The 18,997-nt window shown below is 39.3% G+C and overlaps 1 protein-coding gene across 1 annotated transcript; it reads left to right on the top strand.

The window, feature by feature from the left end:
* The first annotated feature begins 5,810 nt into the window (after positions 1 to 5,810).
* On the top strand, positions 5,811 to 10,370 carry LOC110717297. Its single transcript, XM_021895949.1, has 3 exons — positions 5,811 to 6,114; positions 6,276 to 6,929; positions 10,198 to 10,370. Exons 1-3 carry the CDS (start codon positions 5,811 to 5,813, stop codon positions 10,368 to 10,370), a joined length of 1,131 nt encoding a protein of 376 aa, XP_021751641.1.
* The last annotated feature ends 8,627 nt before the right edge of the window (positions 10,371 to 18,997 follow it).

Genomic DNA, 18,997 nt, shown 5'->3' with positions numbered 1-18,997 from the left:
AACTCACTTTTTCTGTCGGGGATAATATTATCAACTTTAATTTAGGGAGAGTTTTGAAAGGTCCTATGCTAGAAGAAAATTGTTATAGTATTGATGTGATTGATGTTATTTGCCATGATATCTTACCACAGGTCCTTGCAAGAGATCCCTTGGAGGAAGTACTTTGTTATGATTTTATTGCAGGTATGCTGAAAGAGCAATGAGGTGGATGCTATTAAAAGAGCTCTAGCAAGTGAGGAACTTGACCCTAAGGAGAGTAATAAGGTAGAAAAATTAGTTCAGGAATCGTAGTCTATGGAGGTAAAGAAACCTGACACGACTAAAAAACAGGCAATTTTCAACGGAAAAATTCCGTCCAAAACACCCTGTTTTTCCGTCAAAAATCGTGTTTCCGACGGCATTCAGGCATCGGAAGAGATTTTCTGGCCTAGCAAAGTCCGTCGGAAATTTTCGACGGAAATCATTCCGACATAAATTCCGTCGGAAAATCCTACCCAGAAAATTAATAAAAAAAGCCCCCACCCCACACCACCACCACCCACGGCCTCGCCTCACACAACCCTTAACCTCCAACTGCCCCCCACCACTCCAGCAGCCCGACCCCACACCATGACCACCACTAGCCCAAAACCCTACACTACGACCAACGTCCACCACTAAAAAAAATTGAAAATAAAATCAACCACCAAAACAAGTAGATCAATATTCACCAAAACAGGTAGATCTAAAATTAACCAAAACACATATATCTAAATTAACCACCAAAATAACAAAAATTAAGCCAAAAAAAACAAAACAAGTAGATCTAGTATTCCGAATTTCAATAAAAATAAAAATAAAATTAACCACAAAAATTATAAGGAATTAAATAATTATACAATTATCCACAAAAATATATAAACTAATATTACAATTACTTGAAAAATCAACCAAAATTAGAAATTTATTAAAAAATAAAACTAGATCTACAATCTAACCTAAATTAAAACAAGATATACAACACTTGTGCAGATGATGATTTTCGCGACAGTGGTGGTGTTATTGGGGTCGCCTGTGTTGTTTTTGCACGATGGTGGTGGTGTTGTGGTCGCCGTTGTTATTGGTTGTTGGTGATTACGGTGGTGTTGTGGTCGCTGTTGTTGTTGGTTGTTGGTTGTTGGTGATGACGGTGGTGTTGTGGTCGTCGTTGTTGTTGTTAGTTGTTGGTGATGTCGATTTTCGTTAATGATGTTGATGTTGGTTGTTGTTGTTGGGTGTTGGTGGCCGATATGAAAGAAGAGGAGAGAAGAAAGAGGCGGAAAAAAGTAAGGAAAGAGAAGAGAGAAAGGGAAGGAGAAGAGGAAAGTGAAGAGAGAAGGAGAAGAGCAGTAGAGAACGAAGGAGAAAAGGAGAAGAGGAGAGAGAAAGAGAAGGAGAAAAGAAAATAAGAAGAAGAAGAGCAGCAGAGAACGAAGGAGAAGAGGAGAGAGAAAGAGAGGCGAAAATAGAAGGTGGAAGGGGCTGCGTTTTAGGGTTTGGTAAAAAGGGTTTTAATTTTTTTTTAAATTATATTCCGACGGAAATTTCGTCGAAAATTTCCGACGGACTATAAATCCGTCGGAAAATGTAAATTACGACGGAAATATCCGTCGAAAAGCACATATATTTCGACGGATTACATTTCTGAGGGAATTTTCAACGGATTTCCGACGGAATTGTAGAATTCGTCCGAAATATCCGAAAAAACATAAATCCGTCGGAAATTTCACTTTTTTCGACAGAATTTCGTGTCCAGCGGAACCAGTCCGTCGGAATTTTCCTATTTTCTAGTTGTGTGAACTTAAACCTCTCCTTTCTCACTTGATGCAGGTATTATCTGTCCGATTTTTTACTCAAAGTGGGTAAGTCATGTACAGGTAGTTCCTAAAAAGGGTGGAATGACAGTAGTTAAAAATGATAAAAGTGAATTAATTCCCACTAGAACTATAACTGGGCGGCGTATGTCCATTGATTATCGTAGATTAAATATTGCCACTTAGAAAGATCACTTCCCTCTCCCATTTATTGATCAAATGTTAGAAAGGTTAGCTAATCATAAATTTTTTGTTATTTGGATGGGTACTCGGGATTTTTTCAAATTCAAATTCACCCTAAAGATCAAGAGAAAACAACATTTACACTACTACCATTCAACATTATATGATGAGCATTTTTTCTAAATTCATAGAGTTTATCATGTAAGTCTCTATGGATGATTTTAATGTGTAAGGGCTTCATTTGATGCATGTTTAGCTAATCTTACTAAAATTTTGAAAAAATGTGAAGAATGCAATTTGGTTTTAAATTTGAAAAAATGTCACTTTATGGTGACAGAAGGTGTGGTCTTAGATCATATTGTATCTGATAAGGGTATACAGGTAGATAGAGAAAAAGTTTCAGTGATTGAAAATTACCTTCACTAGTTAACATTAAGGGGTTAGGAGTTTTCTTGGTCATGTGGGGTTCCATCGTCGCTTATCAAAGATTTTTCTAAAATTTCTAAGCCGCTAACTGATGAGTGGCATTTATGGCACTCAAATAGCATTATTTTGGGATGATTGTAGTTGCTTTTATGGCTTTCTTTATGTCTTTTCCTTAGTTTTAGTCTTTTATTCTCTAGTTGATTTCATTCTAATTATTTCTCCCTTTTCTTGTATTTTCGTAGTTTTTATCGTCTTTTCCCTTTTACTAGGTTGCTTTTCTTTATTTCCAAGAGAAAGGTGGAGTCCAAGGCCCTTCATGGTGATTCCTCGGGTTAGAACATGCTTAAAGTGCAAGGTAGATGCTCTCTTGTGGCTCATAAAGCAAGGGATGGCTTACTCCAAGACTTGATGCTTGCGCCCTCATGATGCGCTCTCATGAAAGTATGGTGTTGAACCCACCATAAACTCATTTTAGGACTGACATCCCCAATGACGATCAAGAGGAGTGCACCTCTTGCATTGATGGACGCACTGAGGAGATCCCCTAATCCTGGGGTGCAGGCGCACAAGCTGGTGGCGCGGGCGCGCCACCTGAGTTCCCAGTTCCGTACCCTTTTCTACGCGGCTGCGCATTTCGGAGTAATGGCACGCCTGTAAGGGTTTCTTTAGGACGCCCAACTTATTTCTCCGTAGTTAGTTTTACTATATATAGGATTTCCTTCTATTTTTAGAGGGGAGGTTGGAGAGAGTTTGGAGAAGTTAGTTTTTGAAAGTTAGAGAGAGAAAGTTTTTAGATTTGAGAGAGAAAAACTTGAGAGAATTGGATGATTTCTACATTTTATTTCCTTCTACTTTGAATGCAAGCACAATTCCTTTGATTTGATCAAAGTTTGTAAGAATCTTGTTCTTCTTAATTCAATCTTTTGCATTTGATTTTGATCATTTGTTGCATTTTCAAGTTTATTGATTGATTTGATTCTTAATAGTTTGTTTGCAATGACGATGATGATTTTGATGGCTAGTTTAGATTTGTTCTTCATTTCCACCATTCTTAGTGAGTAGATTACTTGCTAGGGTGATGGTGAAACATGCATGAATGATGGATCATTTCTAATTGTTGGATTTTTATTGATTAAATGATGTGATTAAATTGGTTGATAGAATTGTGCACGTGTTTGAATGGCTAAGGATGAGCTAACCTTGATTTTCAAGCTAGATTACATTGTGATCTCTAATGACATGAACCATTGATTTAGGGATTACATTTATCGATTGAATTTGATTTGTGATTCTTCTTGCTAGTCATTCATAGAGGAAACCTAGCTTGACTTCTAGGAGATAACCTATTGGATTCTCTTAATTGCAATTACTATTTTCCTTTACAACATTTGGTTGATTGATTTTCCTTCAATTAGCATAACTATCATGATTGTATGTGGATCCTAATCCCTAGTGCTTTTGATTTTGATTTTTTATCAAATTTTGCTTGGTTTGATTAGCTCACTTGACTACACATTCATACACTCTTCGAAATACCTTTACACATAGACTATAGTGATTGACCCCCCATTACTTGTGGTTCGACGCTCGACTTGTCCTATACTCGGTTTAGGTTTGGTTGAGTGTTATAAGTTTTGTTGATAAGGTTTAAGCATTTAACGACGTTCTTAAACACCTCCTATCAAATTGGCGCCGTTGCCGGGGAAATGCGTAGTTGTTTACTATAGTTGTTGAGTCTATTTCATCTTATTTAAAAAACACAAAAAAAATTTCCCTTTTTGGCTACATTAGTAGTCGTGCTACTAATATTTTCTTTTTAGATTGTATGCATAGAGCACGTGGTCGTTCTCTAGTGTCATTTGATCCGGATATAGACAGGACAATTACAAAGATAAGAGTTCCTTGTTGCTCTCTGAGTACTAGCCCTCCAAGTGAAGAAGAACCACAAGAAGAAGCACAAGCAAGCATGGGAGAAAATCCAAGAGTGGTATTGAAGGAATTGGGAATTCCGGGTGCATATAGGTTCGAGAGCGGGATTGCTCCACCTACAACACCGGCAAATGATTTTGAAATTAGACCGACAATGATCACTTTGATGGAGAGGCGACAATTTAGTGGGGGGGGGGTCAAGCACGAGAGTCCTCTAAACCACCTCAAAGAATTTGAGAAGTATTGCAACATTATCAAAAGTGAACGGAGTTTCACAAGAGTTCATTTGTTTGAAGCTTTTTCCCTTTTCTCTCATAAGGCGTTCCTTGGAATGTGGTTACTAGGACATGGGATGAGGTTCTAGGGAATTTCTATCCCGGTTTTACTCCCAAAAGAAAATGGCAGAGGCAAGAGAACTTATCCAAAGTTTCAAGCAAAGATCCAATGAAAGCCTCAATGAAGCTTGGGAAAGGTACAAGGATTATCAAAGAGAGTGTCCTCACCATGGAATTCCTACCTATCAAATCATTCATATCTTTTATGGTGGTTTAAGCCCTCAAGGGAAGTCTTGTCTTGATGCGGGAGCTGGAGGACCCAATATGAATAAAATGGAAGAGGAATTTGTGGATATCATTGAAGATGTAGTGAGGCATTACATGGATTGGCAAGACGGTGAGCGAGAATCGACAAGCAAGAGTGGCTCTACGGTTTACGCCGTTGATCACCTCAATGCGATCAACAACTTATCCTCACAAATCTCAAATCTAGGGAAGGAGATGACATCCATCAAGGCCAAATTGGAGAGTGTTTCATCTCTAACACCTACTCTTCCCTCCCAAAATAAGGGGAGAGGTACATCTTCTAACTTTACTCCTTTTTCTACTCCCAATAACATGCCTAGTGGATGTTTGTTTTGTGATATATGTGGTTTGTATGAGCATGATTCATTTAGTTTCCCTCATGCCTTTTCGGATGGATATGATGATTTTGATTGTAATGAGAGTGAGCATATGTGTCTAATAATAGCAATGGTTCAAGGTTTGATAATCAAAGAGGCCAAGGGAATAGGAACTATCACAACCAAGGCAATTTTGACAACTATAACCAAGGTAGTGGCTATAGGAACCAAGGAAACCAAGGTTTCCGGGGTAACTATAACAACCAAGATTATAGTTGCCAAAATCAAAGTCAAGGTTATGGTCATAATAATCAAGGTTATGGTAACCATAATCAAAGCTATGGCCAAAGTCAAAATTGGGGTAATTGGAACAATCAAAATAAGGGAAATTTTTAAAACAATGCTCAAAGGGATCCCAACCGGGTTTTGCTCCAAAGACCCAAGGTCAAGGTTATAATTCCTATGCTAAACCTCCTTCTCCTTCTTCTAAGTCTAATTTGGAAGAGATAATTAAAAATAAAACCAAGATTTTGAACATATAGATGACGGTTAGTGATAAGAAATTCAATGAAATGAAGACACATAGCGAGATGCTTGAAACTCAAATCACTCAACTAGCTAACACTTTGAAAGAGAGTGCTAGTCCTACTTCTCTACCTTCTCAAGGGATTGAACCTAAGAAACCGGTTTATTCAATCACTACTAGGAGTGGTAAGGTCCTTGAAGAGAGTGTTTCTGGAAAGAGTAAAGAAGTTGAGAAGGTGAGTGATTCACTTGATGAGGATGAGCATGACGTGTCTAACAAAAAGTGTGAGGATGCCAATGAGAAGGTCAAGATTGAAGAGAGTATGCAAAATTATGTGATCAAACCCAAACTTCCCTACCCACAAAAGTTCTTGAGGAGCAAGATTGATGATCAATTTGGAAGATTTATTGACATACTTAAGGAAATTCATCTTTCTATCCTTTTCATCGATGCTTTGAAATAAATGCCAAACTATTCTAAGTTCCTTACGAAATCTTGAGTGGAAAAAGAGAGCGTAATGAGGTTGAATCGGTGAAGGTTGGGGAGTGTTGTAGTGCTCTTATCCACAATGACTTACCCAAGAAGATTAAAGATCCGGGTAATTTTTCAATACCTTGCAACATCAATGGAAAAGTGTTTCAAAATGCTCTTTGTGACCTTGGTGCTAGTGTTATCATAATGCCATATTCTGTCTTCAAGAAGCTTAAGCTAAGTGAGCTCCTCCCAAACAATATGACCCTACAATTGGGCGACAGTTCTATTAAGTTCCCCAAGGGTAGAATTGAGGATGTCCCCCTCAAGATAGGAGAGTTCACTATCCCCGTTGACTTCACTATGCTAGAGATTGCGGAAGATGACAATATTCCTATCATTCTAGGGAGACCATTCTTAGAAACTTCGAGTGCCTTGATAGATGTGAAAGGTGGCATTACTACTTTGTGTGTTGGGAATTATTCGGCTAGTTTTAAGCTTAAACCCATGCATGAGTCCCTTTCTTTTGTGCAAGGAATTATGTGCATTAATTCGCTTCATTTGAATGGTATTCCTTGCACTCTTTCGTTGTCTACTAATGATTTTGTTGGAGCTTGTGACAATGCTTCTATAACCTATGATAACAAATTGGTTAGTGATGGTGGTGTGCCTCAGTCGTATGCAACCAAAAATATCACAACTAAGCTAACTGCAAATAAACGTAGTTAGGGAAGTCGAGTTCGAATCCACAGGGAAAAAGGGACTAATAACTGGAAACCTAAGTGGAAATACTCTAGGACGGTAGTAACCTAAGTAACGAGGGGGGTTTTCATGAGCAATGATGATAAATGAACTAAGTAAGAACAACGAACGTAATGAATAGGTAATCAATGAGAAGAACGGTCTTGGTTATGCGAAATCCACTAATGAACATACAAATTGATCATAGAAGTCTCCTCAATCAAGCTCTATTGAACACCTTGTTGTAGAATTCCTAGATTCTAAATTCTCATAAATAGTTAGAAATAGCAAAGCGCTCCTTTCTAACCCTTTCCAATGCACAATTCAAGACAAGCGCTCTAAATTATCCACAAGAAGAAAATAAACGGAGAAATCAACAAGGATTGAATAAATTAACACAAGCGGTCTAATTTCTTCAATAATATTATTCCCTCTTCAAGTTATCAACCAAAAGCATGCATCAATAACCTAAAGTTGCTACTTTGGAAAGATTAATTAGATGCAAGCGAATCCAATAATTCTAACCTAGCAATTGATTAAAGCAAATCATGAAATTAATTTAAGGAACAATATATATTCAATACATATTAAGAGAAGAAAGATCTCACAATTCGTAGCTAAAAGCTTCAATCTTTAACCAAGAATCCGGAAGATTAAGCTTCCATGGATTCTAATTCCAAAACAAAGAATTCTGAAAATTCCAAGAAAACCCTAGAAAGCTTTTTTTTCTCAAAACTTAATTCTCCTTTTTCTCCCTTCAAACTTAATTAAAACTAAGCTATTTATATGTTTCTATATTTTAATAACATAACACAATAATAATAATAAAATAATATCCAAAACACGAGCCAAAACAAAGCCAAATTGCTGAAAATTAACCAAAACAGCCCGAATTTCTGCCAGAGCCGCTGCCAGCTGCTCTGGACCCGCTGGCAGCTGCTCTGGCAGCCCCTCACTCTGGTATACCCGCTGCCAGCGGCTCTGGCCAGCTGCCAGCGGCCCTGGCAGCGGTTCCTGCTGTTTTTGCCTCTTTCCTTGCTTCTTCTTCTTGCTTTGCTTCACCTTTTCCTCAAGCTTTCTTCCTTGCTCTTCCATGCTCCATCACAACTCTCAAATCACGAGCCAAGGTCCATCCTTCTTACATAACTCTTCATTGGTTCCCGAGCTCACTCACTCACTTATACTCATAAATCCCGCCTTTTGCACATAAGTGAGATCACAGCCCAAAACTCACAAAAGCTAACAAAAGTACATATAAAGCATCAAAACACACCCTAAAATGCTTCTCTCAACCCATGATAATAAGGCTTATCAAATTCCCCCATGCTTGAACCTTTACTCGCCCTCGAGTAAACTTAGAGAATAAAACACATCCTCCTCACTAAGGTTCAAAACAGAAGATGGTGGAATCAAACTAGCTCTATGCACTCAAACTCAACAAAACATCCTAGTACTTATCAACCAATCACAATCACACTCCCCCATACTTCACACTTTGAATCTCCCTTTTTTCTTATTTATCAATTCATCCCCAAAATCAACTTGGAACGATAACGCATAGCCATGAGTATGAATATTCTCAACCGCCTAAAAAAATGAAATTTTTGATAAAATTGGGCAAACAAAAACTCAACTTAACCAAAAATCTCATAAAAACACTTCCACATTCAAGAGTGAAAACAAACAACTCATGCTCTCAAATTCCTAAGATGATCAACAAATTCCCCCAAAATCTCAACTATCTCCCAAAATCACCAAGATGAAACCTACCCCGACACCTCCTTATATCTCCTCCCCTTATGACACCGACTCCGGCAAATAGATGCGAAATTTCCTTGAAAAATCAAATTCATGAACATTTCTCTCTTTTTTCTCTCATTTTGCCTAGGAGCCCTTTCGGGTTTTCATCCTAGCCTCTCTTCTTTTTTTCAAATCTCACTATATCACCCGCTCATTAGCCTCTTTTTTGCTTAGGTCGCCCTTTCGGGTTTTCAACCTAACCGGGCCCCCATTTTTGCCTAAGCCGCCTTTACAGGTTTTCAACTTAGCGGGTTTCTTTTTCTTTTTTTTTCTTTTTTCCTTTTTTTTCTTTTCATTTTTCATTTTTTTCATTTTGCATTTTTTTTTTCATTGAAACACAATTGAAATAGCTATACAAAACCATCAAATTAAGATAACTATACAATTTGTAATGATATGAAAGAATTGCTTCCCCCCCTACTTGAATGAAACATTGTCCTCAATGCAAGAACAACAACAATTAAAACAAAAGTATGGGAAAGGAAGAAGGATGCAAAACCTCAAGGAGAAGGACCTCCGGAGCCGGAAGATTAGGCATTATCAAGGATTTCAAAAATTTCGAGAAGAAAAAATGAACTATGGGGACCCCAAGTGTTGCCCATGGGAAGATCATTCCAACCAAAAGCATTTTTAATTACCGCATAAGGCATGATATAGTTCTTATTGTTAAAATTGAAAGAAATTCTTGACATCCCTTAGTCAAAGTGGAAAGGAATTCATGTATACCTCACATAAGTAGGTGCGCTCGTGCTCCATCACCTCCTCCAAACCAACCTCTTGCAATGCCTCCAAATCGAAGAACTTTGTGCATTGCACTATACTCTTGGGTTGTTGGAGTTCAAATAGCTTGCTCCTTTGTAGTGAGCCTAATTCCCATGAAGTCACTTGCTTGGGGAAAAGAGGGTGATTCACCCTCTTTTGAAGTATCACCTTGTTGTCTCTTCCCATTGCTTAAGAATGAATTGCACAACTCACACTTTATTCTTCAAAGCACAATGAACACACCACCAAACCTCCAAACACCAAGGTTCTCACAATTCCTCAAATGCCAAGTGTGAAATTGAGAAATTGAAACAATTTTAGGTTGAATTGTCTTTGAAAGTGAGGGAAAGGGATTGTGTGTAGGAAATATTGGGTTAGGGTTTGGGAGTATGAGTGTGGGATTGCTAAGGGAAAGAGAAGAAGGATGAATTGGATTTTAGAAATCAAGAAATGGGTCAAAAAGGGTGAAAAATTCAGGAAAGGCTGGAAAGGCAGCTGGTAGCGGCTTGGGACCCGCTGCCAGCGGCTAAAGCAGAGCTTTTGGATCTTCTTTGCTGGAAGACCCGCTGGCAGCGGCTATACTGCGTAAATTTTTTTTTTTTTTTTTTTTTTTTTTTTTTTTTTTTTAGAAAAAATAAACGTGGAGGGGGGGTACCCGCTGGCAGCGGCTTTTGAGCAGCTACCAGCGGCTGGGACAGCAAAAGGGGAGGTTGGGCTGCTGGAAGACCCGCTGGTAGCGGCTGCAGAGCAGCTGCCAGCGACTACTGCAGGGATAGCCCCCCTTTGGCCTGTTTTGCTCTGATTTTGCTGCTCTTCGCGCATAACAAATACTCCCAAGGCATCCACCTACACAAACACAATAAAAATACTCTTCACATCACAAGAAAAATAAAAAACTAAACTACAAGAAGAAATGGGGAAGATTTTCGATCGGGTTGCCTCCCGATTAGCGCCTTTGTTTTACGTCGTTGGCTCGACGCGGCTCATCCCACTTCGCTACTCCATTGATGGCTCGTAGAGATCGATGCACTCCACGTTCTCGGTTTTGAAACCCTCGAAGTAGGGTTTGAGCCTTTTTCCATTCACTTTGAACATGTTGTTGGTCTCTAAACTCCGAATTTCTACCGCTCCATGCGGATAGACCTTGTCAACTTGAATTGGACCCTTCCAACGGGAGCTCATCTTGTCATGCCACACCTTATTCTTTGCTTTGTGGTATACCTGGGATAATTTCTTGCCCGGAAATGATGACGGGGTGGGTGTTGCCCCTAGTGGTATAGGTGGAAGCTTGGACTGTTCATTCAATTCCGCCACCTTCACCTGCACATTAGTAGGTATAGAAGAATCCAAGCAATCACCAGACACAACATTAGTAATAGGTGTGAGGAGCTCATCCCCATGATCAATGTTAGAAACATCATGCAATATTGGATCGACAACATTTATAGAATATAAAGAATGAGTATCAACAGGATACTTTATGGTATCATAAATGTTATACACAATTGCTTTCCCATCAACCTCCATAGTCAAAGAACCGGTAGACACATCGATTTTTGTCTTAGCAGTCTTTAAGAAAGGTCTTCCTAACAAGATGGGGACTGCTTGTTTGTCATGTTCCATGTCAAGCACATAAAAGTCAGCAGGAAAAATCAAACCATCAACCTTAACCAACACATCTTCCACCACCCCCTTAGGATATACATTGGACCTATCAGCTAACTGAATTACTACCCCAGTTTCATGCAAAGGCCCAAGTTCTAAAGATTTAAACAGGGAGTAGGGAATGACATTGATTGATGCACCTAGGTCCAACATGGCTCGGTGAAATGTGGTGTCTCCTATTGTAACAGGAACAATAAACATACCAGGATCACCACATTTTTCTGGGATTTTCTTTTGGAAAACCGCAGAAACATGAGCACTCACCTTTACCTTCTCTTTTCCTCCCAACCTATGCTTTCTCTTGATAGTACACAGTTCTTTCATAAACTTAGCAAAACGAGGAATACTTTTAATCACATTCAAGAGGGGAATATTTACCTCACATTTGCTAAAAGTCTCATAAATATCCTTGTCTTTCTCATACCTTCGAGTATCTTGCAAGGCTTCAGGGAAAGGTGGTGTGGGTTCATAAGAGGGAAAAGTTGGTGGATTCGCCACAACTTCATGTTCTACTTCTTCCTCCTCAACTCCAATCAAGTCTTTAGCCTTCTTAGGTGCAACTACAGTTTCTTGCAACTTTTTGCCACTTCTCAATGTTATTGCATTAACTTGTTGCTTAGGGTTCAGCTCCGTTTGGGATGGAAGCTTTCCAGAGTCCTTAGCTTCAAGTCGGCTCACTGCACTTGAAATTTGGCTCACTTGACTTTCCAAATTCTGAATACTGGATTTGGTTTCTTGCTGGAATTGCACCATGTTTTGCTGCATAGTAGAAACATTAGAAGTTAGTGATCTAATCATTTCTTCAGTTGACATATTACTCGAATTTGAGCTTTGGCCTTGAGGTTTGGCTAATGGTGCCCTATATTGCTGATATTGCTGCTGGCCTTGAGCATTTTGCTGTTGTTGTTGGTTCCCCTGGGAATTCCCATATCTCAAATTTGGATGATCCCTCCATCCTGGATTGTATGTATTCGAATATGGATCATATCTTCTCTGAGGACCTTGCCCTTGGAAACCCATTGCATTGGCCTGCTCATTCTGTTCCTCTTGTAATTGAGGACATGCATCAGTGGGATGTCCTGTGGAGGTGCATAAACCACAAGCATTCAGTTGCTGTGGATTCCTTGAGTTCACCATGAACTCACGCATCATAGAAGTCAAATCAGCTACTTGACTCTCTAACTCAGTTGTATTCGAATTTGCTAAATTCACCCGGCGCGTGGGAGTTCTCTGACTGAATTGCCTAGAATTTTCTGCTAGCTCTGCAATCAACCTAGTTGCATCTCCTGGAGTCTTATTCACTAGCCCTCCACCACTTGCTGCATTCACCATCCTCAAATCATCATCTGTTAGACCTCCATAGAAGTATAGGATGAGGTCTTGATCGGAATACCCATGGTACGGACAACTAGCACACAATCTCTTGAATCTCTCCCAACACTCATACAAGGACTCATCTTCCTTCTGATCCACATTGCTGATAGCTTTCTTAAGGCTTGCAGAAATAGTGGCTGGGTAATACTTCTCTAAGAAACACTTCTTCAAACCTGCCCAATTTGTTATGCTCCCTGGGGGAAGATAGTAAAACCAATCCTTCGCTGCATCTTTGAGAGAAAAAGGAAATGCTCTCAACTGAATTTGCTCATCAGTCATCCCAATCGGTTTCATGCTAGTACATACCACATGAAATTCTGCCAGATGTTTATTTGGATCTTCACCCTTCATGCCATGGAATGCCGGCAATAGATGAATTAGACCAGATTTGATCTCAACATTAGCACCTTCCTCCAACTGCTGATATGCGATGCACAACGGCTGTTGGTTCAAGTTAGGAGCTGTTAGCTCTCTCAGTGTTCGATTTTCTGCCATCACTTCCTCCTCTTGAATGTTGAAGATGTATGTTGATTCACTGGGGTTTGTTCTTGCCTCTCTTCGCAACCTTGAAATATTTCTTTCAATTTCTGGATCAAACTGCAAAACTTCTTTGTTAGCAGAACGGGTACTTATCCTACCCTAGCGAACAAACAAAGAAAGATAGCTAAGAACAGTCCTAAAATAAATTCTACTAAGATAAACAATTAAAAAGTAACGCCTTAATTCCCCGGCAACGGCGCCAAAATTTGGTGTGCCTCAGTCGTATGCAACCAAAAATATCACAACTAAGCTAACTGCAAATAAACGTAGTTAGGGAAGTCGAGTTCGAATCCACAGGGAAAAAGGGACTAATAACTGGAAACCTAAGTGGAAATACTCTAGGACGGTAGTAACCTAAGTAACGAGGGGGGTTTTCATGAGCAATGATGATAAATGAACTAAGTAAGAACAACGAACGTAATGAATAGGTAATCAATGAGAAGAACGGTCTTGGTTATGCGAAATCCACTAATGAACATACAAATTGATCATAGAAGTCTCCTCAATCAAGCTCTATTGAACACCTTGTTGTAGAATTCCTAGATTCTAAATTCTCATAAATAGTTAGAAATAGCAAAGCGCTCCTTTCTAACCCTTTCCAATGCACAATTCAAGACAAGCGCTCTAAATTATCCACAAGAAGAAAATAAACGGAGAAATCAACAAGGATTGAATAAATTAACACAAGCGGTCTAATTTCTTCAATAATATTATTCCCTCTTCAAGTTATCAACCAAAAGCATGCATCAATAACCTAAAGTTGCTACTTTGGAAAGATTAATTAGATGCAAGCGAATCCAATAATTCTAACCTAGCAATTGATTAAAGCAAATCATGAAATTAATTTAAGGAACAATATATATTCAATAGATATTAAGAGAAGAAAGATCTCACAATTCGTAGCTAAAAGCTTCAATCTTTAACCAAGAATCCGGAAGATTAAGCTTCCATGGATTCTAATTCCAAAACAAAGAATTCTGAAAATTCCAAGAAAACCCTAGAAAGCTTTTTTTTCTCAAAACTTAATTCTCCTTTTTCTCCCTTCAAACTTAATTAAAACTAAGCTATTTATATGTTTCTATATTTTAATAACATAACACAATAATAATAATAAAATAATATCCAAAACACGAGCCAAAACAAAGCCAAATTGCTGAAAATTAACCAAAACAGCCCGAATTTCTGCCAGAGCCGCTGCCAGCTGCTCTGGACCCGCTGGCAGCTGCTCTGGCAGCCCCTCACTCTGGTATACCCGCTGCCAGCGGCTCTGGCCAGCTGCCAGCGGCCCTGGCAGCGGTTCCTGCTGTTTTTGCCTTCTTTCCTTGCTTCTTCTTCTTGCTTTGCTTCACCTTTTCCTCAAGCTTTCTTCCTTGCTCTTCCATGCTCCATCACAACTCTCAAATCACGAGCCAAGGTCCATCCTTCTTACATAACTCTTCATTGGTTCCCGAGCTCACTCACTCACTTATACTCATAAATCCCGCCTTTTGCACATAAGTGAGATCACAGCCCAAAACTCACAAAAGCTAACAAAAGTACATATAAAGCATCAAAACACACCCTAAAATGCTTCTCTCAACCCATGATAATAAGGCTTATCAGATGGCGAGAAAGAGACCTCATGGCTTGAGAATGTGATTGAGATGCCAAATTGGTTTGGACTTGCTTCGAATGATGGCAAGAATATTGGCATAGATAGTATGAAGTTCATTGCCCCGAGAAAGAAGAAAACAAAGAAGAGAAAGAGAATTCTCAAGAAAAAGAAAGAGAAGTTGAAGCATAACAAGTTTGATTCGGTTTTTATGATGCAAGATGATATGTCTCATGATGTGGTTTTGCCCAAGCTTGGAAATGACTTTTCCCTCTCCACCACTTTGGACAAGGTGGTCTTCTTTGACCCTTAATGATTTGGAGGTAGGGTCGAGCTAAGAACCTTAAGCAAGCGCTTTCCGCAAGGCAACCCAGCCCTCTAACTTTTCTCTTTTCATTATAATTTTCATTTCTCTTTTTTTATCTTCTCCTTTTCTTCACTTGTTTTTGTGTTTGTATTTGTAGGGTGTTTTTATGCGATTTGGATTCTTTTGATCGAGCATGAGCATCTTTTTGGAGTGTTAGGTGTTTGTGATGATAGTGTGCTCGATATTCTTTGAATCTTGAGCCATGTGAAAAAGGTAAATGCAATGAAGAATCCTAGAGCATGGATTTAAGAAGGATTAAGAGGCAAAACAGGAGTGCGCGGGCATGTAAAAGGAGTGTGTGGGCGCTCCAAAGAAATGCCGAGAGCAAATCAGCAGAGCGACTCACACGCGGGCGCGCACGAGCCTAAGAAGAGTTATTTCCTCCTTCTTTCTTTTCTTTTTCCTCACTTCTTATTCTTCGAACTCACGACACTCACTCTTTCTCACTCTAAACTTCAAACCCTAACCCCCAAATATTCCCAAACATCATCCTAATTAACAAGTTTCCTATAAAAATCCATCAATTCCCACACAATTCTCCTCAAATTAACCATTTTCCATCCTAATACTCACCATTTCTTCTTCTTCAAGTTTCAATCTCCATTGAAGAGCAAATTGGGGATTTTCGAATTTTGGTGAAGTGGTGCTCCAAGCTTGGTTAATTTTGCTTCTTGTATGGTATAATCATCTTCTCTACTCTTATTTTAGCTTGATTTATCATATTTGGATGAGAATTTGATTGCTTCATACTTGTGAATAGTAGTAGTATTGATTTTGGGTATTTTGATGATTGAATTAATAATGTTGATTCTTGTGGTTGTTGTTTACTAATCTTTTATGCTTAACATTTGTTGTTGTTGATTGTTTAGCATTATTGTTCATCTTTGGTGAAATTTTGGTGAATTTTGGAAGTGGGTCTCTTTGTTGATTGCTTGTGGTGGTAGTATTGTGGTGATTGGTGATATTGGTGTTGGTGGTGCTTGTGGTTGATAAATTGAGTTGTTTAGTGTTCATCTTTGTGGATAAACCATGTCAAGAGTCTTGAGATCATTGACCTCCAAAAGGAGGAAGGGGAAGGAGCCCCAAGTGAGGATTGAGGAGCCCCAAAAAACCCCTCAAATACAAGCCTCCAATGAACCCTTACCTCTACCAACTCTAAAATTCCATAACCCACTACAGAAATCAATCTACACTGACCTCAAAAAGAGAATCATAAGACCTTCTCGCCATTATCATAGAGGAGACATGATCAAATTGGGCATCAACGAGGATTTATGGTTGCTTTTTGAGAACCTTCGAATAGGTGTTTTTGTAAACTCCGCCTACCGAACCTATCTTGAGCCTACAAGGGAGTTTCTAGCTTCCTTCTTTACCACACCGGTTGGTGACGCCGATTTCGAGATTACCTTGCAACTTTTCAATGTTCCCCATACTCTTTCACTCCGGGAATTCAATGAAGCTCTTGACTTCAACCTTGATGTCGATGTACTCTTCCCCGACTATGAACACTTTAATGGGTATGCGGAGTACGCATGGTGGAACGCGATTACGGGGAAGGAGAAATTCACCGCTCGTTACTCTTTTGCAAGTGACGTCTTCCAACCATGCCTTTGGGTGTTGCATAGGCTTTTGGGGTACTCGGTTTTCCCAAGCAAGAGTTAGGAAAGATGTCAAAGCTTGAGTTGGTGGTATTTTGGCTAGCCACAAGAGAAGAGTGGCGAGGGAATTTCAACATGGGACATCTATTCATGAGGAGTTGTGCACCAATGGTGGGAGGAAGGAAAACGGGTGAGATTACTTGTGGAAGTATGGTCACTCGGTTAGCTTCAAGCTTTGCGTATGACCACTATCTTGCCTCATGTACTCCGGTGGGTGATGCTAATGATATCTACCTCGACATCCCTCAACCCAAGCAAGTGAATTTCATTGCAAAGAATAACAATGATGAGGTAGTCGATTAGTTAGTAAGGAATGAACACCGTTGTTATCTCCCAAACCCTTCCTTAACTTCCTTGCAACAAGATGCTCTGAATGTTTAGTTTGTGCCCTTGAGCAATCGGTTACCGTGTGATGATGAGGAGGATGAGTATGGTGATGATGGTGATGGTGGTGAACAACAACAACAAGAACAACAATAACAACAACGACAACAACATCAAGGCTCCAACCAAGATTTGGAGACCTTGCAAGCACAAATGACGAGCTTGCAACTTGGCTTGGAAGGCATGTTCGAGCGAGATTTTGCGGCCATGCACACACAAATGAAGAGCATGCGAGAACTCATAAAGATGTAACAAGGTATGTTTCTCCAACAACAGCTTTGTTTGAAGCCAGCGTCAACTGGGGCGAAATCACCCCCGCGGTTAATTATCCATATTTTCTGCCACAACAGGGTCCCGTACCGTCTTAGGGGTGATGGTAAGCCTACATATCCATTTTGGCAAGGTCCACAAGGACCTAGTACCGAGTTGCGCTCTTTTCCGGATGAGCATGGTAACTATGATTACCGTGTACCCGGTGGGAGTGACTATAGGGTTGATCCTAACTACCCCTATGTCGATCCCACTCACCCCACCCCCCTTGAGTTGCCCCCGTAATATACTCCCTTGATCTCTTGGCAACAAGAGAACTTTCGAGGTCATTATGGCTGGCCACCCGGTTACACTTAGGGATGGGATCCTTATGGACCCCCGTCCGGCTTTTCCTATGATAGGGAGGATGATGACGGTAGGGCCGGTCCTAGTGGCCAATAGTCCCCTATTTGTGCTTTTTCCTCCGTCCCTTTATTATGTAATCATTTGCTTTGTATGATGGGATGTTGAGATGATCTCTTTCAAGCTTGGGGGGACTTTATTCTTTGTTTATGAGGAGGTATGGGTGTATTGAGCATGCTTGTTGTGGATATGCTTGTTGTCTTCTCGCCTTGTTGTACATGTGCCTTCTTAGATGCCTTGCGGATGTTGTTGGTCATTGTTCTTTTGATGATGATATTTCTTGATGATTCTTGTTATTTTGATTTTGATGATTTGTAATGATGTTTTTCGATTATGGTTCTTAGTTTTTGATTAATTTTTTATGATGGCTTGAATAATGATGATTGTGCTCCCTTTCAATCCAAATCCCATGAATCTAAATCCCTATAATCCAAATTCTTTCTAGTTAGTGTATAGTTTTATTTTGTTCACTTTGTTTTGAAGTTAATAACATTTTTCTTTGTGTATAGCCTATTTTATTTCCCATATTGCCATGTAGTTCTTGCTACGCTTCTTGGAGCAACATGGAGGTGTAAGCTTCTCTATGCTTCTTATATAAAGTCTAGCTTGGATCTCTTGGTGACATCTTTCTATTTTTCCCTCTTTATTTTCTTTATTGTTTGCTTAGATTAGGAATAGTTTAGGAAGAGTTGAACGGTTCAAGGATGTTTGCTATCAACACCGTAAGGGTGTTTGGGGTTATTGGCGTTGTAGTTGAATGACCACTTGTTTGACGATTAGGATTTATATGATTTTGCATGCATCTTTGTGCTTTTCTTTTACTTTTCCTCTTCTTTTCCTTTTCTTCTCCTTTCCTTTTTCTTTTCCCTTTCTTTCCTTTTCTCTTTTTATTTCCTTTGAAAATAAAATAAAAAAAATCCAAAAAGATTTTTGAGGCATTGTTTTGTTTTTCTTTTGGTTTTTCTTGTTGCATTCGCTTATGACTTGGACATAATACCATTTGGACTTATATTTTTTAATGAATGACTTCCTATATGGTAACGGTATGCACGGTTTGAGAATACGCTTGGTTGATTTTAGGATAGAGTATGCTAAGGTAGTGTGTTTAGAACTTTTGGGACCTTGAAGCCCTAGTCTAATTGTTTGTGGTAAGAAGGTGTTGCTTCCTATACTGGATT

The sequence above is a fragment of the Chenopodium quinoa genome, unplaced genomic scaffold, assembly GCF_001683475.1.
Source record: "Chenopodium quinoa cultivar QQ74 unplaced genomic scaffold, ASM168347v1, whole genome shotgun sequence".
Taxonomy (NCBI): domain Eukaryota; kingdom Viridiplantae; phylum Streptophyta; class Magnoliopsida; order Caryophyllales; family Amaranthaceae; genus Chenopodium; species Chenopodium quinoa.
The sequence above is the reverse complement of the archived record's forward strand: the minus strand, read 5'-3'. Positions and strand labels throughout refer to the sequence as shown.

Excerpts from the sequence above, each read along its gene's own strand:
- LOC110717297 (XM_021895949.1), top strand. The coding sequence starts at position 5,811 with ATGACGGTTAGTGATAAGAAATTCAATGAAATGAAGACACATAGCGAG. Across the intron at positions 6,115-6,275 it reads GAAGGTCAAGATTGAAGAGA|TTCCTTACGAAATCTTGAGT; the intron begins GTATGCAAAATT and ends AACTATTCTAAG. Across the intron at positions 6,930-10,197 it reads CAAATTGGTTAGTGATGGTG|AAAAAATAAACGTGGAGGGG; the intron begins GTGTGCCTCAGT and ends TTTTTTTTTTAG.